This window comes from Mustela nigripes, chromosome 3 (assembly GCF_022355385.1).
Source record: "Mustela nigripes isolate SB6536 chromosome 3, MUSNIG.SB6536, whole genome shotgun sequence".
Taxonomy (NCBI): domain Eukaryota; kingdom Metazoa; phylum Chordata; class Mammalia; order Carnivora; family Mustelidae; genus Mustela; species Mustela nigripes.
The window spans coordinates 197,256,215-197,276,918 of NC_081559.1; the positions used below are offsets into that span (position 1 = coordinate 197,256,215).

At 58.0% G+C, this 20,704-nt stretch overlaps 1 protein-coding gene across 6 annotated transcripts; it reads left to right on the top strand.

The window, feature by feature from the left end:
• The first annotated feature begins 64 nt into the window (after nucleotides 1-64).
• Nucleotides 65-20,569, top strand: HSF1 (heat shock transcription factor 1). 6 transcript variants are annotated; one of them, XM_059395367.1, is made up of 14 exons: nucleotides 65-339; nucleotides 15,262-15,373; nucleotides 15,708-15,844; nucleotides 16,163-16,287; nucleotides 17,427-17,502; nucleotides 17,611-17,642; nucleotides 17,755-17,851; nucleotides 17,939-18,075; nucleotides 18,168-18,443; nucleotides 18,824-18,904; nucleotides 19,661-19,766; nucleotides 19,841-19,906; nucleotides 19,995-20,064; nucleotides 20,141-20,569. In XM_059395367.1, the coding sequence occupies exons 1-14, from the start codon at nucleotides 223-225 to the stop codon at nucleotides 20,344-20,346; spliced, it is 1,638 nt and encodes a 545-aa protein (XP_059251350.1). In that variant the 5' UTR covers nucleotides 65-222; the 3' UTR covers nucleotides 20,347-20,569. The 6 variants fall into 6 exon arrangements, with proteins under 6 accessions (XP_059251350.1, XP_059251348.1, XP_059251351.1 ...); XM_059395365.1 differs by having other exon boundaries at nucleotides 67-339; nucleotides 17,581-17,642; XM_059395366.1 differs by having other exon boundaries at nucleotides 68-339; nucleotides 15,265-15,373; nucleotides 17,581-17,642.
• The last annotated feature ends 135 nt before the right edge of the window (nucleotides 20,570-20,704 follow it).

Sequence of the window (20,704 nt, forward strand, 5' to 3'; positions counted from 1 at the left end):
GGGCGGGGCCGGCGTGCGCGCGCCCGGCCGACGCGAGCGGGCGGCGCCGGCGGTAGCGCGCCCGTCGCAAGATGGCTGCGGCCATGCTAGGCCGCGGGGCCGTGTGTGCGCAGCGGGCGGCGGCGGTGGCGCTCCCCCGGCGGCAGGCGCGTCGGCGGCACTAGCCCGGCCCTCGGCCCCCTTTCGCGGTCGTCCTCTCCGCTTCTCCCCGCGGAGCCCGGTATGGATCTGCCCGTGGGCCCCGGCGCGGCGGGGCCCAGCAACGTCCCGGCCTTCCTGACCAAGCTGTGGACCCTCGTGAGCGACCCGGACACCGACGCGCTTATCTGCTGGAGCCCGGTGAGGGGCCGGGGCCAGTCCCCGGAGGAGTGGGACGCGGAGGCGGGACTCAGGGCGGGGTTCGCCGGGAAAGCGTGCGGGGCTCGCTCGCGTCGGCCCGGCCGCGCCGAGTGTCCCCGGGCTGGGGAGGAAGGGCCGCCGCGGTCTTTCGCTAACCGTCGGCCGGTCGCGGAAGTGTGCCGGGCCTTGGCGCGGCCCCGGGGCTCGCTGGCGATCATTGTGCCCGGCTGACCCTCTGGATCTTCCCCGAAGAGTTCCCGGGGTGCTGGGGCGGCAGCTTTTGGGACACCGGGACGTGGCGCGCGGGCTGGAGGGCGTTGCTCCCGTGCAAAGGCGAAAGGAAGGAAAACAGAAAGTAAAACGTCATAAAGTTCAAGTGGGTCGCGAACCCCTGCCCAGAGATGCTGAAGCCGGGTTTCCCCCGAGCGGCTTTGATTTTCGGGCCTCGCAGGGCGTCTTTATCCCGCCCCTGTCTTCAGTTGCCTGGCAGCAGGCTTGTTTACAAGGTTTGACCCTGCAAGACCGGACAGCTCCGGCTTTGCCGAGGTAAATCAGGGAGTGTTTGGCGTTGAATATCGGAATCTGCTGTTCCCCATCCTGGGGTGTCCTGTCTGGGGAAGGCCAGAGCCGTACCCCGGCGCTGGCAAATGGGTGACCTGAAGGACGGCCACCCTGGTCACGCAGAGCCTGTGGGTGCCTCAGATATGTTTGACCTCTTGGGGGCCGGAGCGCTGGCTTTCTCAGACTTTGCTAAGCACTTCCCTTTCGTGCTCTTAAGCCGTTAGGAATGAAGAAATGTTTAGGCTGAAGCTAACTCCTGGGTTGTCTGTTTGCCCAAGCCCTGCTCTGCCTGAAGACTGGAGATGAAGAGACTGGGTCTCACCAGCATTCCGAGTGGGGACCCTTTGTCAGTCTCAGTGACTTAGATGTGTGGGCACTCCCTGTTTCTGGGATGACGGGCCAGGACCCTGAAGAGGAGGAGCGTGCTTTCCCACACGCTGCGGAGTCGCCGCCGTCCCCTCTTCCCAGACCTCAGAGTTCTCTAGCCGGAGCACGTGACCCCACATTTCTGGCTTCCTTTACCTTCCTCCTGCCTCTTTTTCCTTCCCCTAATCAAGGAGGGGGGTCAGAGATGCCCTGGGATATTCCAAGCCTGATTCTGCTAGGGTGATCATCCCACCCACCTGCTAGGGTGCCCCTTAATCTGCTTGCTTTTCTGCTTACAGACTGTTAGGCATGTGGGTGAGGTGGCACCAGGTTACTCTCCAGGACCTGCAGCCTGTGTTCTGGGCAAGGCCTTTGAACAGGAACAGTCAGACCTGACAGCTTTCACTTACAGTGGCTGCCCATGAACCCTGTTGGTGTGGGGCGGCAGGTGGGAGGGAATCAGATTCAGGGGAGAGAGGGGGATGGGGAACTGGCTGGCTGGAGCACGAGTACTTGACCCTTCCCGGTCTATATGCAGGTCAAGCAGGACATAGTGGTAGGGCTGGGACTAACGATGAACCCAGAAACCGCACAGTAGCTCAGTAGTGGAAGGAAGCCCTTCCCAGGCTGGGCAGGGTCCTGGAGAGCTGCCTGGCTCAGAGGCAGGAGATGGTTCTGTACCTTGGCTTCTACCAAAAAAGTCCAGACCGGGTCTTCTGCAGACTTGTGGCCTAGAGTCTGGCTCTCAGAGGCCTTAGAAAGCTCTGACGTGCTTGCTTTTGGTGTCTTCCCCTTCGTGTTGGAAGTTTTCTCCCAGTTCTACCAGGAGAAACACTATGTCTGGGACACCTGGGTGGCTCAGCTGGTTAAGCAGCTGCCTTCGGCTCAGGTCACGATCCCGGCGTCCTGGGATTGAGTCCCATATCGGGCTCCTTGCTCAGCAGGGAGCCTGCTTCCCCCTCTGTCTCTGCCTGCCACTCTGTCTCTCTGTCTGCCTGTGCTCGCTCTCTCTCCCTCTCTCTATGACAAATAAATAAATAAAATCTTAAAAAAAAAAGAAAGAAAGAAAGAAAAAAGAAACACTATGTCTGATCTAGGGGATAAGGGGCAGTCAGAGGTATGCTGGCTGATTCTCAAGGCTGAGTAAGGTGGGGCAGGGGTCCGGCCCCAGAAACCCTCCAGCCAGTGGGGCCGCCTCCCACTCCCGAGGCTGTTGAGCTTCCCCTGCCCAGCCTGAGGGACAGACCACAGGTTGCTGCCCCAGAGAGTTGTGTTGGCTTACTGACCCTCAGACCCTCACAGTCGAAGATGCACTGGGCATGGCATCTCACTGAATAAGCAAGGGTCTTTAGAGATGCAGCTGCCCCCCAGACAGCTCCTGCAGGACCCTGCAGCTCCTGCTGCTGCCAGGAGGGAACTTGGCCACCATGAGCACAGCCTAAGGGTGTGCCACAGCTCCCCTGACCTACACCCTGTGCCTCCCACGCCCACTGGGACTGTCCATGAATCAGGCCTTTCTGGCCTAGGGATCAGGGCCAGATGAGCCTGGGAGGTGCCTGATGGCAGAGTTTAAGGACGCACTTATTTTTAGGGCCTCTTGGAGGCCAGGGGGCTGGAGGGAGGGGCTTCTTAAATTTGGGGCTTTGGCGCTTTTCTGGCCCCACTCTCGCCCAGCCTGATCAGTGCAGTTCCGTTTTCTTCGGGAGCCAGAGTGCAACTAATAGGACTGTGTGGAGCAGACACCGAGGAGCTGGAGGTCACCAAGGCCAGGGCCTGTCCCAGGTAGCCCTTGTACGTGCAGTGGTCAGAGGTCACCCTGGAGGGGCTGGGTCTCAGGGTGGGGAGTTGGGGGCACGGCACTTCCTGCAGTTAGCTCATCAGCTACCTGAGAAACCCCTTGAATTGCCCTGGTCACACTGGTACACTCAGAGCTGGCTATGGGCCGTTTCCAGAGTTCCCACGACCGGCAGGGACACTGAGAGCCAGGTGAGCCCCCGCTCCTCCCCCCAGCCTGCTGAGCTCCTTCTCAGACAGCTAGCTGGCAGGTCCCAGCAGGCCCTCTGGATCCTGCCCTTAGGGCTCTGTCATCTAAGCCAAAATTTTGAAGGAGCACCACAGGTTACCGCTCCCTAGTGGCAGGCTGGGCAGTGGGCTGCAGGACCTCCCCGAAGCACACAATTGCCTCCGCCGGACAGTAGCCCGGCTGTGCTCCTTCAGACCTCCCCTGCAGCAGGAGGCTGTGCCTTCTTGTGTGTCACTTCTCCATCCAGGGCCGTGCAAGGAGGTGACAGCTGGCCATTCTGCGGATAGGAAAACTGAGCCTCGGGCCCCCAGATGGCTCAGTCCGTTAAGCCTCTGGTTTTGGCTCAGGTTGTGATCCCAGGGCATGGGGATCAAGTCCCGCATTGGGCTCTCTGCTCAGTGGGGAGCCTGCTTCTCCCTCTGCTTCTCTCTCTCTCTGAGTGGGTGAATAAAATCTTTAGAAAAAAGAAAGAAAAAATTGAGTCTCAAAGACATCAGGAAACTGAACAGAGAAAGCTGGAGATTGGTTAAGCCAGACCTGAATCCACCATCTTCTTTTTTTTTTAAGATTTTATTTATTTATTTGAGAGCGACGAATCCTAACCACTAGACTACCAGGGAGCATCTGTTTATTTGACAGACAGAGATCACAAGCAGGCAGAGAGAGGAGGAAGCAGACTCCCCGCTGAGCAGAGAGCCCGATGTGGGGCTCCATCCCAGGACCCTGGGATCATGACCTGAGCCAAAGGCAGAGGCTTAACCCACTGAGCCACCCAGGCGCCCCAATCCACCATCTTTCTGATGACGAGCAGCTGTTTCCCTGTCTGCCTTTGCCAGGGACTCCAGATTTCCTGGGGGCAACAGGGGAGCCCCACCCACGCCTACAGGGTCAAGGTGCTGCTTACCCCCACCTGTTTTGTCAGTTAGACCCCAGCCCCACAGCACTGCACGTGGTTGGTCAGGATTGGATTTGGGATTTTTACATGAGCCCCCTCACCCCTTCGTAGAGATACATGCAGATGGACGGACGGATGGACGAGACTGGCAGAGACCTATAAATGACAGACTCTACACTGTGGTCTCCCGAATCTGTTTCCTCCCGCCACCCCCTAGGGGGTGAGGTCGACCCCGGGGACATGGGTCCAGGAAGGGGGCTGGAGGTCTGGGCCGTGGTGGCCTCCTCAGAGAGGCCAGAGCCTAGCCGTGCGCACCGGACTCCACAGGACCCATGTATGTGCTCATAATTCTTTATTCGAGGACCTGGAAGGCGGCAGTGGGACAGACCCACTCTAGAATGTGCAAAGAGCTTCCATCGTGTATGGTGTGGGGCTAGGCCAGAGACCTCACAGTCCGTGGGCCCTGGAGCCTGCAGCTCTGGTTGCAAGGCCCCCTCCCCGGCGGAGTGGGGCTTTCTTCACAGGTGACATGCTTCCCAGTCCTGGCAGGATAGCAGCGGCCACCACAGACCCCCCCCCCTCCTGACCCTGAAAGCCACCAGCCTGCTTTGGCTCCCGGGCCTGGAGGTCTGAGCGCAGGGTGCCCGCGGCCAGAGATGAGGGCTGTGTCGGTGCCTGTGTCGCGGGAACTCACGGCCGTTAACGTGCGCTGAGAGGAAAACAGGACAGGACGGTGCGGACGGCCTCAGACGCAGATAAGGACAAAACCAGGATGGGAGAGGAGGAGGAGGGAGCCTCGCTTCCTCGCGGGAGCTCACACACCCTGTCACCTCCCCCTGCAGCCTGGATTTCTCCACTGCGGTGGCCTGGCCGCACGCGCCCTGCTCCTACAGTGCGGTCTGCCGGCCGCAATCAGGAGACTAGAGCGCCTCACGCCGACTAGTCTTCGGATTGACATGGGGGGAGCAAAGTGTTCTGGGCAGAGTGCAGCTGGTTCCCCTCGTGGAATTCGGGGGTTACTAACCCTCTGAGGTCGTGGGGCCCTTTGAGAAAATACTCAACGACAGAAACCATCTCCGTAAAACACCTACCTGCCTGCAGAATTTTGGACTCATTTTAGGTTGGTCCAGGTGGCGTCAAAAGTAAGGCCGGACGGGGCGCCTGGGTGGCTCAGTGGGTTAAGCCTCTGCCTTCGGCTCAGGTCATGGTCTCAGGGTCCTGGGATCAAGCCCTGCATTGGGCTCTCTGCTCAGCAGGGAGCCTGCTTCCTCCTCTCTCTCTGCCTGTCTCTCTGCCTACTTGTGATCTCTGTCTGTCAAATAAATAAAATCTTAAAAAAAAAAAAAAGAAAAGAAAAGAAAAGAAAAAGTAAGGCCAGAGGCTTCAGACTTGGTAGCTGTGAAGAAGCGCATCCCGAACAGCCGGCTCAGGGTCGAGCATGCACCTCTGGGCCTGGAGGCTGTGGGTTCGAGCCCTATGCTGGGTGAAGAGTTTACTTTAAAAAGAAAGAAAAAAGAAGGAAGGAAAGAAGGAAAGAGAAGTGCATGTCCAGATTAGGGCAGGGCCCAGCAGCCAGCGGCAGGGCACTCACTTCTTCCTGCTTCTTCCGCATTTCTGATCACAGGCTTTGATTATGCCCAGGGAAAGCTAAGACCACCTCCAGGACTTCCTCAGGGGCAGCAGAGGAGGGGCTTGAACCATGAGGCAGGGACGTGGAGCGGCGCGCCCTGTGATGGATTCACCAGGAAACCTCTGAAACCCCTGATGGCCCTTAAGTAGGGCTTATGGGACACACTTAGTGTGGCTTCACCCTTGAACAATGTTCAGGATTGAAAACAGGAGGGACAGGTAAGCCACACGGGTGCCCAGACTTTGTGTCCAGAGGCAGTTTTCAGACTAAGAGCCCAGACTTGGGAAAAGCTGGTGCAGCTGGAGTTTACCAGGCCCGGCACCAGGGACGGGAGAGGTCCAGGAGTCTGCACGCAAGCCCCTCTGGGCCTCCGACAGACGACTGGTTCCGCCTGCCGGTGCAACGAGACCTGTGAAGCTAGCCTGAGAACTTTCCAGAGAAGGAACAGCTACTGAGGAGAGCTCACAGAGGGCCTCGAGTTATCCTGAGTTCACAGCCGGAGCGGAAGAATCACACTCAGCTTGCAGATCACTCAGCAGAGACGGAACGAGCCAGAGCTTGGAGCTGTGACTGAATTAAGAAAATCGGCCCCAAATGCGGCATCATCGAGTTTAAAGAGAAGCCATGCAAGGATCAGACTGAGCCACACAGACACTCTCAGGAGGAAACCGCAAAACCCAAACACGACATAAAGACCCTCGTGTCAGGGGCCCTACCAGAGTGGACAGATGAGTCAGGTGGGGAGTGCATCCTGTGACCGAGAAGGGGAGAGTCGCAGCAGGGTTCCCAGGGATGATGAGACTAGCCCACAAAGTCATTAAAGCAATTGTAAAAGTCTTCTGAGTGCTCCGAGAGGTAAAGCAAGCCCGTGAAGACAGAGAAAATGTCATAGAACAAGTGTCCGTGCAGAAGGGCTCCCCACTGTTCGTGGAAATCCCCGCTTCGGCGAGGCGCCGCACATCTCCCCACCTGCACGTGGCTTTCTTCCGAGAAGCACAGTGGGGACGGGTGGGGGCGACTGTGGTGGGGACACCTGAGAGATGTGGCCTCTCGGTGCGCGTCCTCGCCTGCCAAGATGAGAAGAGCACTTAACCTCTGTGGCCTTCCTCCAGACGCTTACATAATTTCAACTAGTCATGAGGAAAAGACAGGACGAGTCGAAATTGAGGGACCGTCTGCGGACGCTGGCCCGGTGCTCCTTAAAACCATCAGGGTCCACAGAAAGCAGGACAGTCTGAGAGACTGACTCTGCGAGAGGAGAGTGAGGAGGCTTGACAACCCAGTGTAGTGTAGCCCCTTGGGTGGTGTCCTGGGACAGGACAGAAGGCAAAAACTAAAGAGATCTGAATAAAATAGGGACTTTAGTTAATAAGGCCCAGGCATGCCCCTTTTTTGGAAGTTCGTGTGAAGCCATCCTGCTTTTATTTTATTTTTTTTTTTTTTAAAGATTTTATTTATTTATTTGACAGAGAGAAATCACAAGTAGATGGAGAGGCAGGCAGAGAGAGAGAGAGAAGCAGGCTCCCTGCTGAGCAGAGAGCCCGATGCGGGACTCGATCCCAGGACCCTGAGATCATGACCTGAGCCGAAGGCAGCGGCTTAACCCACTGAGCCACCCAGGCGCCCAGCCATCCTGCTTTTAAAAGAGACCTGCATCCGTGCCTGTCTCAGCTAACGGAGAGATTACTCTGGGGTGTGGGAGTACTGTGGAATTTTCCATATTCAGTAACGGTCATTGTTTGCTTTAGGAATTTCATCTTACAAAAGATTCCATAGGAACTCTGCTTTCAGATAGCAGGGGAAGCCTGGCTGCAGATTCATTACCTGCGACAGGTGCACAGCGTTAATGGTGCGCAGGTATGAGAGCTCTCCCCAGTGCTACCGCAGATCTGAAGTCGCTCTCAATTCCCAAGCTGATTTGTGTAAGTCGGTGCAGGGGTCAGCCGCAGCCCAGCTACCACAGAAGGAAAGATGACTGAACTAGACTGATCAGAGAAACTGCTCGCAGCGCTGTCCAGAGAAGACGAGACGGCAGACGCTGAACAGAGCCTCGTGGGGACGACAACACACAGCCTGACGACACAGAAGCGGATTTCCTATATAAAGGGGGAGGGAATGCTTAGACATAACCATGCAGATTTTTGGAAAGCTGCGAACCTGCGGTTCCAAGACTTCCAAGAACTCCAGGAAGGGTAAGCACAAGAAAGTGTACCAGGTCATGTCACTGTCAGGTTGCTAAAAACAGGGGATAAAGAGAAAATCTTCAAAGCAGCCAGAAAAAAGGGAATTGCACAAAGGGACATAGAACGATTCTGACTTCTCAGCAACTCTGAGGCTTGAGGCCAGAGGGCAGCTCCGTAGACGGGAGTCTGGTCAGCTTTCGGAGCACAGCGGAAGTGCGTCAGTGGGGAGGGAAGAAAGACAGCGTAACGAGAAACGCTGGACAGACTTGACCCGCACTTCACGATGACCGCTCAGCAGACTCGTGAGGGCAGTTCCTCAGCCCGCAAAAACACCTGCAGAAACCTACACGTGGTGTTGTATTTAAAGGTGACAGGGCGGGCATTTCCCCCAACACTGGACGAGAAGGCTGGGAAGTCCGTTCCTACTGCTCCTCTTTAACAGTGTGTGTGATCCGCTGGTCGGGCGATATAGCAAATAAGGAAATAAAAGACCACAAAATTGGAAGGTGAGATGTCACACTGTCTCCATTTATAGAAAACACCATCATTGACTTAGAAAGTCCCAAGACATCTACCAGAAAAAGTTGTTAGAACTCATAAATGAGTTTGGTGAGGCCAGGAGTTTGAGGGTAGTATACAAAAACTGAATCTAGTTCTGCACACTAGCAATGAACTGTTGAAAATGGAGGTGTTTGCAGTGGCCTCAAAAAAAGACACAAAGAGGCACATGAGTGGTTAAGTGTCTGACTCTTGATCCCGGTTCAGGCCACGATCTCAGGGTCATGCGATCAAGCCCCGCATCGGGCTCTGCACTTAGTGAGGAGCCTGCTTGGGAGTCTCCTTCTTGTGCACCCCACCCCCGACACTTAAATAGATAAATAAATCTTTAAAACACATGCGCAGATATTTAGTGGTTGTATTGCCGATTGCTGTGTAACCAAATATCTTAAAACTTAACTGCTGAAAACAAGAAGCGTTCCGCAGTCCCTGAGAGTCCCAGGCCGACAGGAACTCGCGGCCTGGTCGTTGCAGGACTCACTTGGGGAAGAGCGACCCGCCTCCAGGTTCACTCGGGTGTTTTGTGACAAGTAGCTTTTGGCAGGAGGCTTTGATTCCTCACCACGTGAGCTTCTCCTTAGGGCTGCTACAGCAGGTCGGCCTGCTTCTCTCAGAGCAAGGGATCCAAGACAGCAAGAGCCCCAGGTGACGTCTGCAACCTGTTCTCAAATACCGTCACACCTGTTGAATCCTGGTCACAAAGAACAACCCTGGCATAAGCCCCACGTTGGGTGTAGAGATTACTTAAAATTAAATAAACTTTTAAAAAGTTAGACAAGAGGCGCCTGGGTGGCTCATGAGTTAAACCTCTGCCTTCGGCTCAGGTCATGATCTCAGGGTCCTGGGATTGAGCCCCACATCGGGCTCTCTGCTCAGCGGGGAGTCTGCTTCTCCCTCCCCCACTCCCCCTGCTTGTGTTCTCTCTCTGGCTGCCTCTCTGTCAAATAAAATCTAAAAGATCTATTTTTTCCCAAAACTTAAAAAAAAATACTCCTCCAACTAATGATTTTTAATCATTAATGAGTTTTGCAACATCACTGGGCAACACACAAAACAAACTGGGCAACACACAAAACAAGGGCAACACACAAAAATAAATTGTATTTTTTTTTCAAGATTTGAGAGAAAGATACCACATGCATAAGGAGGGGGGAGGAGTAGAGGGAGAAGCAGGTTCCCCACTGAGCAGGGAGCCCGATGCGGTGCTCGATCCCAGGACCCTGGAATCATGACCTGAGCCGAAGGCAGACGCTCAACCCACTGAGCCACTCAGGCGCCCCATCAATTGCATTTCTAATGAATGACAGGAAGTTGGTTTTTGTTTTGTTTTTGTTTTTTTAAACTTCATTTACAACTGTTCAGGGGAGGGGGAAGAGTTCTTACAGAGAAGTCTGGTAAAACATGCAGGGATCGTCATGTCAAGACTTAAGAATAATAAAAACACTTAGGAAAGAAACCAAGTTGACGGGATGGCATACCATGTTCGTGGACTTTTTTAAAAGTGTAATTGGGAAGGGGACGCCTGGGTGGCTCAGTTGGTTGGACGACTGCCTTCAGCTCAGGTTATGATCCCGGAGGCCTGAGATCGAGTCCCGCATCAGGCTCCCAGCACCACGGGGAGTCTGCTTCTCCCTCTGACCTTCTCCTCGCTCATGCTCTCTCTGTCTCTCTCTCAAATTTAAAAAAAAAAAAAAAAAAAAACGCAATTGGGAAGCTCTCCCTTATCTCCCGGGATCCTTGTCCCTGGCCTTCCTCATGGTGCTCCATTTACACAGGTGTTGGTGCAGCTGAAGGGGCCCCAAGCGTCTCTGAGGCTCCGTTCAGGAGCTCAAGCGTCTCTTGAGCCCCTTTACAGGTTCTCTGTACTGTGTTCTCTCTGGCCTGCTGCTGTCGTAGTCTCCATCCATTGTCCAGTCTGCCTACTGTTTCTCCTGCCAGTTCCGTGCACTCTTGGGCCCTTCTGGGAAGTGTCTCATCTTGGTTGTTGTGCTACTGAACTTGGGAATTTCTGTCTGACTCTGCTCTGTGCTTCCAGTCTCTTTACTCTTCCTCCCCCTTTAGTGAGGCACAGTCCCCTCATCTTCCTCGACTTTATGATTTTCTTTAATTCTCTAAACATGCTTACAACGTGTTGTTTGAAGTCTTGGTTAAATCTGATGTCTTGTCTCTCACGGGCTGTTTCTGTTACCTCTTCTCTCTTCTCCCTTGTGCATGGTCATATGTTGCTATTTACATGTCTCATTTTGTTGGTAAAGCACATTTTGGGCCGTGCAGTACTCCTGGACGCCCACCCCCACCCGCACCCCCTCCGCTCCTGTGCTTGTTTTTGAGGCTTGCGGGCTTGTAGGTTAGTAAGGTCTGTTTCCTCTCTGGTCTCTGTGTGGGTTCACTGTGTCGGGGGGTAGTACACCCAGACCGTAGGCTCCATGCTCCGCCTGATTGTTTCGTTGGTTCTGATGGTACCACAGGACACAGACTGTCCAACAGTATGGTCCAATTACATTCTCGCAGTGCAGCCTTTCAGGTCTGTCTGAGGTTTGCTCAGACCTGCGAGGGCTCTTAGCCTGTGGGAACAAGCTGGTTGTGGTTGAGTTTGTTTCTCTCCTTTGTTTTTTGTTTGTTGTTTGAAGAGTTATTTATCTACAAGAAAGAGGGAGCATGTGTGCGAGATTTGGGGAGGCATGGAGGGAGAGGGAGAATCTCCAGCAGACGTCCTACTGAGCAGGGAGCCTGCCATGGGGCTTGATCCAACAACCCTACAGTCATGATCTGAGATGAAATCAAGAGTCAGACAGATGCTCAGCCGAGTCACCCAGGTGTCCCTTGAGCTTGTGACTCTTAGAGCTGTGCTGTTCTCAAGAGCAGCCTTAGGCTTGAGCTTTCTACACTTTGTTTCACATAAAGTGAGTTTGTTGGGGGAAACCTTCAGAGCTCTCTTTCCTTTGGACTGCCTCTCTCCTGGGGCCTTCTGAGCCAGTGCTCCGGGCACTGGGCAGGGCAGCGGCCTCCCCCAGCACGGATGCTATGCCCCGCATGCTGGCTGGAGGTAGGACTGTCAGGGGTTCCATATGCTCAACCTCCCATGCCTGGGGTACAGCCTGCATTATTTGGATGGGGGCAAAATGGAGAAGACCCCTCCCCAAACTCTTGGTTGCAATCACCAGGAATTTAGCCTCTTTACCTAGTCAGCATGAGAAATCCTGGTGGCCTTCCCCTCTCAGTGAAATACAGTAAACCTTGACTGGAAACGGAGCAGAGGGACTGCCAGCTTCCCAGCTGTGCCCTCCCAGGGTATAGTGTCAGTCAAGGTGAACTGGAGTAGGAAGGGAGTGGCTTGCGGCTGAGGTGTCACAAGCTCACTGTTCCTACATGGTCTTCGTAGGGTTTCTGGAATAAATGTTTTCATTTGCTGTACGCTTTTAGGACAATTTCCAGATACTTTAAAAGATTTAGGGGTGCCTGGGTGGGTCAGTGGGTTAAAGCGTCTGCCTTCAGCTCGGGTCATGTTCTCAGGGTCCTGGGATCGAGCCCCGCATCGGGCTCTCTGCTCAGCGGGGAGCCTGCTTCCTCCTCTCTCTATCTGCCTCTCTGCCTGCTTATGATCTGTCTGTCAAATAAATAAATAAAAATTAAAATTAAAAAATTGGGGGCACCTGGGGGGCTCAGTGGGTGAAAGCCTCTGCTTTCAACTCGGGTCATGATCTCAGAGTCCTGGGATCGAGCCCCACAGAGAGCCTGCTTCCTCCTCTCTCTCTGCCTGCCTCTCTGCCTACTTGTGATCTCTGTCAAATATATAAATAAAATCTTAAAAAAAAAAGAAAGATTTAAGTAACCTTTGTTTCACTTGGGAGTGGTTCAGTAGATCTCCTCACACTTGACATCCCAGAAGGAGAAATTTTTCCTTCCTTTTCAAAGGGTGGTTTTGCTGGATATAAAATTCTTGATTCACGGGTTTTTTTCTTTCAGCCCCTTTAACTGTCATCCCACTGCCTCTGGCCTCCATGGCTTTCGATGAGAAATCAGCTGTTAATCTTCTCCAGGCACCCTTGCGCATGAAGTCTGTTCTCCCTTGTGGCTTCCAGAGGCCTCTCTGGGTCTTCCTGTCCTGCAGTTTGATGACGAGGCTTCTAGACACGGCCCTCTCTGAGTTCACCCTGCTTGGGGTTTCTTTAGCTTCCTGGACGGTTTTCCTCAAATTTGAGAAGTTTTCAGCCCTTCTTCCTTCTGTCCTCTCCTCTCCTGCTGGGACCCCACGGTGCATGCGCTGGTGCCGGCTAATACCCCCCAGTCTCTGAGACTGTCCGTTTTTCTTCACTGTCTTCTCTTCTCTTTGACTGGATGATCTCAGTGGGCCTGTCCTCATGTGTGCTGACTCCTTGTCTGTGCTCAGATCTGCTCTCAAGCCCCTCTAGTGAGCTTTAGGCCTGAGTTATTACGCTTTCTCAGTCAGAAATTGCTGATTTGCTTTATATTTATGATTTTTATTTTTATTGATGTTCTTTGTTTGATGAGATATTCTCATGCTTTCCTTTCTTTCTTTCTTTTTTTTTTTTTTTTTTAAGATTTATTTGTCAGTGAGAGAGTGAGCGAGCACAGGCAGACCGAGTGGCAGCAGAGGCAGAGGGAGAAGCAGGTTCCCGGCTGAGCAAGGAGCCTGATGCGGGACTCGATCCCAGAACCCTGGGATCGTGACCTGAGCTGAAGGCAGCCGCTCAACCAACTGAGCCACCCAGGCGTCCCATGCTTGCCTTTATTTCTTCAGACTCAGTTTCACTTTAGCCTTTGAACGTGTCTGAAATGCTGATTTAAAGTCTTTGTGTAATAAATCCAGCTTCTAAGCCCCCTCAGAAATGGTTTCAGCTGATCGCTTTTTTCGCAGTGTATAGGCCGGGCCTCGTTTCTTTGCAGGTTTTTTGTTGTCGTTGTTGTTGGAAACGAGACTTTCTGGTCATGTAACGCCATGTGTTTTCAGCTCTCAACATCAGTTTCCCTCTCCAGGGCTGGTACCGTTACTTGTAGTTGTTAGTAGTCATTTGTCTTGTGAGTTTTCTGCACTAATTCTGGGCAGTGTGTGGTCTTTGTTGTTCGTGACCACTGAAGTCTTTCCTTGGTTAGCATTGTAGCGAAGGGGGTAGAAATTTCCTTTAATGCCTGGAACCCATAACTGCCCCATTCTTTGGAGTTTCTGTGTATGTATTGGGGTATGCCTGCCGTTGGGGACCCTTGAGCTCAGCCTGGGGCGCAAGCTTAGGGCGTTTTTAGGTCTTACCCTGGTTCTCCACACGGCCCTGCACATGCATGTGACTTCTGGGTTTCCAGGAATATTTTGGAGATTTTCAGAAGTATCTCATTCTCCAGCTCTTTCTTCTTTTTTTTTTTTTTTAAAGATTTTATTTATTTGACAGAGAGAGATCACAAGTAGGCAGAGAGGCAGGCAGAGAGAGAGGAGGAAGCAGGCTCCCCGCTGAGCAGAGAGCCCAATCTGGGGCTCGATCCCAGAACCCTGAGATAATGACCTGAGCCGAAGGCAGCAGCTTAACCCACTGAGCCACCCAGGTGCCCCATCTAGCTCTTTCTTGTACACTTTCTGGTTAGTTTGTTTTTTGCTTTAACTGTTATCCTCTGACTTAGACAGTCACAGAGTTTTAAAATACACTCTTGGTGTTATCAACAAGCATCCCTAGGGAAAAGCCTTTTTATATTGGCAGAGTTTTGGGTCAAGTCAAGCAAAGACACCTTTGCAAGTGGAACCGCCCAGGTGACTGTCAGAGCAGTAAAATAAGAGTCCTCTGGGAGTGGGGCTCGAAGGAGCCCCAGCAGCACCCCGCAGCGTGGCTCTCAGGGTGCTGGGGTTTGGGGATCTCGGCTGCAGGACTTCCCGGCTGCAGGAGGGCTGGTGGGAGCAGAGCAGCCTCTCAGACCCTCCTGCGAGTGAACCACTCTTCTTGAATAAATGCTCCCTCATGTTGCCAGAACCCTTCGACTGACTTTGAGAGTTCTGGAAAAGTCCCTCTGACATTTTGGGCAATTTTCCTGCTGCTACGTTGGAGGAGAGTGCTCCGAGGGCCTCCCTCTGCCTTCTCCGCCCCTCACGCGCTTACCTCGGAGCTGCTTTCCGTGTGGACGGGCCGGCCTCCTGCCCTCGTTGGGCACCCGGGGCTCTCTCTATTTTCGGGTGCCCCTCTGGCACCCTCTCTGCCAGGGAAGCTGTGCTCAAGGTCTCTCTTGGGCTCACACCCCTCCCCGGCCGGGCTCCCCTCACCACTCTGTCGCTGCTCCAGGGCCCTGAACCTCCTGGTAGCTCCTGGGTTTAGGTGTGAAAGGGGTTGGAGGGCGCGAAGTAGCGACCCTGGGGTCTCGGACGCCCGTAGAGGCATGGACTTGCGGTTCTGAACACAACTCTGGGTCTCCCTCCCTAGGGACTCGGGTCAGCCTCCCCTTCTCTTGGCCGCCTTGTTCTGGGGTCTGAGCTGCTCGTGGCGAAGTTCGCTGATGAAAGCAAGAACAAGCTCCCTAGAGACTGGGTGTGGAATGCTCTGTGTTTGGGGAACCTCTGGAGGCCTGCGGCGGGGTTTGTGATGGCGTCCGTGATGGGGTCCCTCCACGCTCTGGCTGTGCAGGGCAGCGGGACCAGGCTCGCCCTGCTGACAGGCAGCCTAGCTGTCCGGAGCGAGCCTCCCGCGTGACTCGGTGGCATGTCTCCCAGCAGAGCGGGAACAGTTTCCACGTGTTCGACCAGGGCCAGTTCGCCAAGGAGGTGCTGCCCAAGTACTTCAAGCACAACAACATGGCCAGCTTCGTGCGCCAGCTCAACATGTGTGAGTACCCACGCCCCCGGCTGCAGCCGGGGAAGGGGGGCGCCTGCACCATGGCTCTGAGCGGCCAGCATCCTGCGGGCCTGAGCCCCGAGTCCTCAGGGAAGATGTGAAACCACGTGCTGGGGAGGGCGTGTCGCCTGGGGGAGTGGGGTCGCCCTTAGACCCAGACCACCCGGTGGCTCCCAGGCCTGCCCCTCTCCTGGGGCCAAACTGCGCCAGGCAGAGCCCTGCTCTGGGACGCTCTGGGTGACCCTTAGCAGGGCAGGGGCCGGGCTGTCATTGGGGGTCTGGTCCCCAGCCTGAGGCAGAGTGGCCCCCACCCCGTCATGTGCAGACGGCTTCCGGAAGGTGGTCCACATCGAGCAGGGTGGCTTGGTCAAGCCGGAGAGGGACGACACTGAGTTCCAGCACCCGTGCTTCCTGCGCGGCCAGGAGCAGCTCCTGGAGAACATCAAGAGGAAAGTGACCAGTGTGAGTAGCCGGCCTCCCTCCCGGCCTCCGCAGATCTTCCTCCAGGGGACAGGGATGCCGCGTCCCCTCGCTGTCCTGCGGGCCTGTCCACTGCCCACGGCAGCTCGGTGGCCGCCCGATGCTCTGGTCTGGCTCCACCGAGCCTTTTCCTGACGGGCCCTCCCTTCCTGCTTGTGCATCTTGGGCTGCCCTTGCCCGTTCCCCCATCAGCCACCACAGCAAAGGTCCCTCTCCGGACCGCCAGCCCCTTGGCCTCGGCGCAGTCCGGGGGGCAGTGGGGTGGGGTCCCCCCAGTGACTGTTCCCCTTGGGGACCCAGGTATCCACGCTGAAGAGCGAGGACATGAAGACTCGCCAGGACAGCGTCACCAAGCTGCTCACCGACGTGCAGCTCATGAAGGGGAGGCAGGAGAGCATGGACTCCAGACTCCTGGCCATGAAGCAGTAGGTTCTGCGCCGCAGCCTACGGGCGGGGAGGCGGCCGGACGAGGGGGCAGGGAGCAGGCAGGAGAGGGGCAGGCCTGGGAGCTGGCCTCTTGCCACCAGCCCCACCTCCCACAGCTGTGACACGGGCGCCCGGGCCTTCTGCCCTGCGGATGTAGAATTAGGTTTGGACTCGTGCTCACTCCGAGGGAGACAGCGTCTGACCGGCTTCCTGCCCCAGCAGGCAGAGCTGGGCTCCTCCCGCTGCCTCCCGCCTGGGCACCCTGTAGGCTGGGGTGGAGGGTTTCTTCCCGGCTCTCACGGTGTTGGCTGTCCCGCTGGTCCCCAGCCCTGGGGCACGTTTGGCCACCACATAACCAGTCCTGTGCTCCTGTCCTTAGCCAGGACCCCCAAGAAGGCTGGCTTGAGCCTTTTCCTATGCACCTGGGGGGACCTCTGGAACCACAGCCTGGGGTGCCTGTCGTCAGCTTAGCTGTGTGCGGCCTCAGACCGGCCCAGGGGGCAGGGCCTCATGACTCCGGCATCACAGGAGAGGCTCCTGGGCTCACACTGGGGTCCAGCAGAAGCCACTGGCTGTGTGACGTGTGCAGAAGGGGGCCGGGGGAACTTGGCCTCCCGGGACACGGGTGCCTCTCCAGGTGAGGCCAAGGGGGTCAGTTCCGTGTCAAGGACACGCTCGGGGGGCTGGCTTACTAGAAGGGCAGGCCGTAGCCTGCTCACAGCCCTGCTTGCCCTGTTGGGGAAATGGTGCCCAGGTGGCCCTTTCCACTCCTTAAAGTCACCCGTGAGCCATTTCCAGGCCTGGGGAGCACCTCCGAGCCCTTCAAAGGCACAGGATGACCTCCATAGGCCACTCTCCAGCCTGAGAGCTGGGCTGGCCTCCCCCCTCTCCTCAGGTTCAGTTGGGGCAGAGATGGTTGGGGGGGCCCCGATCCTGTGTTCTGCCTAAGCCCCCCAGCCCTTGCCTTAGGAGCCCGCTCCACCAGACCCCCCACCCAGACCGTCTGTATGTCCTCCCCCAGCGGCGTAGCCGAGCACAGGGGCCGCGGTGCCCGTTCCCGCCAGGCTCCCAGCCCCTACACCTGCCCAGGGCGCGGGAGGGGGCGCGGGGGGTAGCTGACCGCCCCGATGTGTTCCAGCGAGAACGAGGCCCTGTGGCGGGAGGTGGCCAGCCTGCGGCAGAAGCATGCCCAGCAGCAGAAGGTCGTCAACAAGGTGTGCGGCGGGCCTGGGGGGCGCCCGTTGGGCCCCGTCCCCGGCCGGGCTGACTGTGCCTTTCTGCTGCCCACACAGCTCATCCAGTTCCTCATTTCCCTGGTGCAGTCGAACCGGATCCTGGGGGTGAAGAGGAAAATGTGAGGCGTGGGGGGTGCCCTGGGCCTCCCTGTCTCCTCTCGGCTGAGTGGCGGGTGGCCGTGGCCCCGGGGAGGCGCCTGACCCCACCTCTTCCCCCGCCCCGCCCCGCAGCCCCCTGATGCTGAATGACGGCAGCTCGGCACATTCCGGGCCCAAGTACGGCCGGCAGTACTCCCTGCAGCACGTCCACGGCCCGGGCCCCTACTCGGTGAGCGCGCCGTGCCGCGGGGCTGGCCCGGGCAGGGGTGGGCGTGCTGCGGCTCCTGCCACATAGGCCGCCTCCCTCCGATGGCAGGCTCCCTCCCCGGCCTACAGCAGCTCCAGCCTCTACTCCCCAGATGCCGTGGCCAGCTCCGGACCCATCATCTCCGACATCACCGAACTGGCCCCCGGCAGCCCCTTGGCCTCCCCGGGCGGAAGCGTAGACGAGAGGTGGGGGCCGCGTCCTCTTCCCAGCGGCCGGGGCGGGGGGAACGGGGGCGCCCACAGAGCCGGCTGCTGACGCGTGTGCTCCCCGGACGCAGGCCACTCTCCGGCAGCCCCCTGGTGCGCGTCAAGGAGGAGCCCCCCAGCCCTCCTCGGAGCCCCCGGGTGGAGGCGGCCAGTCCCGGACGCCCGTCCTCCGTCGTGGAGACACCCCTGTCCCCAACCGCCCTCATCGACTCCATCCTGCGGGAAAGCGAGCCTGCCCCCGCCGCCCCCGCCGCCCCCCTCACAGATGCAGGGGCCCGCCACCCCTCACCCTCGCCCCCACCTGCCTCGGCCCCCGAGAAGTGCCTCAGCGTAGCCTGCCTGGACAAGTGAGTGCCACCCCCGCCCACCTCCACTGCGGCCTCTGGAAGCGCAGCCGGGCCTCCAGCCAGGACCGTCCGGGAGGTCGTCAGGCTGCGGGCACGGGGTCGCCGGGGAGGCGCCTGCACATCTGGCCCTGAGCCCAGAGCTCGCTCGTCCCACGTCCTCACGGCCTCAGGAGCCTAGGGTGTGTGGCCTCGCGGGCCTGTTCCACCTGCTCTCTGAGCTGCCCTGGCTGCTGCCGTCACCCCTTCCTGCGACAGGCCGCTGCCCTGTCCTGCTGGCCAGCAGAGGGCTCGCCCCAGAGGCCAGGCGAGCAAGGGCGGGGGGCACGGAGTCCACCGGCCCCCACCTGCAATCGGGGGGCTCTTGTCTTTGTATCTTGCAGTTTGGCTCGCGCTCCACAGATGTCTGGGGTCGCCCGCCTCTTCCCCTGCCCCTCCTCTCTGCATGGCCGAGTCCAGCCAGGGTTAGCGCCGTCCCCACTGGGGAGGGAGGAGGGCTCCGCCAGAGCTCAGGCCCCTCCCCAGCCTCGGACCAGACCCTGGCCTGGCCGTGAGCACTTGGCCCTGCCTGGTGAACAGGTGTCCCAGGTCTTCTGCAGCAGGGGGCAGCCCGCCACCTACCCCAGGCTCTGGGGCCCAAGCCAGTGCCCCAGGTCACTGACCAACAGAACTGGGGCTCCCAGCCTGGCAGCTGCCACCCATGCGGCCAGAGTCCCAGCTGCTGTGCTGACCCGCTTCCTCTCAGGGCAGGGCTGGGCCCCGTGGACACCTCCCAGGACCAGCCAGGCCACCGTCCTGTAGCACAGGTCCACCAGGTGGCCCACCGCCTTCAGACCCACGCCTCCTTCCCAGCACACACCAGGGCAGAGACCAGCCCTGCGTAGCCGGCCCACGGTTCCCTCGCCCCATCCCCCCGGTCCTGCAGTGTAAAGGCAAGACCTCGTCGAGCCTGAAAAACTGCCCCCAGCTATTCTGAGCACTGAGCCCCTCCTGGGCCCTCCTGCCATCTCGGCCCAGCCCGCATGGCCTCAGCTACCCTCCCATACACGTGCCCCGGGCCCACACCAGGGAGGGCGTGACGGGGGCCCGGGTTGGGGGGGTGCAGCTGAGGGCAGCCCCCCCACCCCACCCCCGGGCTGGTGTGTGTGGGCACCGGCGGGAAGGCATCTACCTGGGGGTGCCTGGAGCTCCGCTTGACCCGCCCCGCCTGCTCTGGCCAGGACCGAGCTCAGTGAGCACTTGGACGCCATGGACTCCAACCTGGACAGCCTGCAGACCATGCTGACGAGCCACGGCTTCAGCGTGGACACGAGCGCGCTGCTGGACGTGAGCGCTGCCCTGCCCCGTCCCCGCCCGCGCCCAGCCCCCGGCGCAGCCTGACTGCCCTCCCTTCCCCGCAGCTGTTCAGCCCCTCGGTGACCGTGCCCGACATGAGCCTGCCCGACCTGGACAGCAGCCTGGCCAGCGTGCGTAGGCAGGGCGGGGACAGCAGAGGCGTGGGGGCTGGGGGGGCGGCGACAGGGGGCCTCACTCCGCCCCCTCCTGTCCTGGCAGATCCAGGAGCTTCTCTCCCCCCAGGAGCCGCCCAGGCCCCTTGAGGCTGAGAACAGCAGCCCTGACTCAGGTGAGTGGAGCCCCCAACCCCTGCCCTGCCGCCCACGTGCCCTCCGGCCGGTGCCCTGACCCTGCCCCGCCCCCAGGGAAGCAGCTGGTGCACTACACGGCGCAACCCCTGTTCCTGGTGGACCCGGGCTCCATGGATATGGGGAGCAGCGACCTGCCCGTGCTCTTCGAGCTGGGGGAGGGCTCCTACTTCTCGGAGGGGGACGACTACACAGATGACCCCACCATCTCCCTGCTGACGGGCTCCGAGCCCCCCAAAGCCAAGGACCCCACTGTCTCCTAGAGGCCCCAGGAGGAAGGCTGGCCGAGGGGCGAGGCGTGGACCCCGGTCAGCAGCAAAGGCTGACAGCCACACGGGGACTGACGGCACTGCTCGTGCTCAGTCAGGATTGGATTTGGGATTTTTACATGAGTCTCCCTCACCTCCTCAGTAGAGATACACACACACGGACAGACGGACGGACGGACGGACGAGACTGGCAGAGACCTATAAACGACAGACTCTACGCTGTGGCCTCCTGTGTGTGTTTCCTCCCGCCACCCCCCAGGGTGGGCCCCAGGGACATGGGTCCGGGAAGGGGGCTAGAGGTCTGGGCCGTGGTGGCCCCCTCAGAGGGAAGGTCGATGGTCAGAGCCTAGCC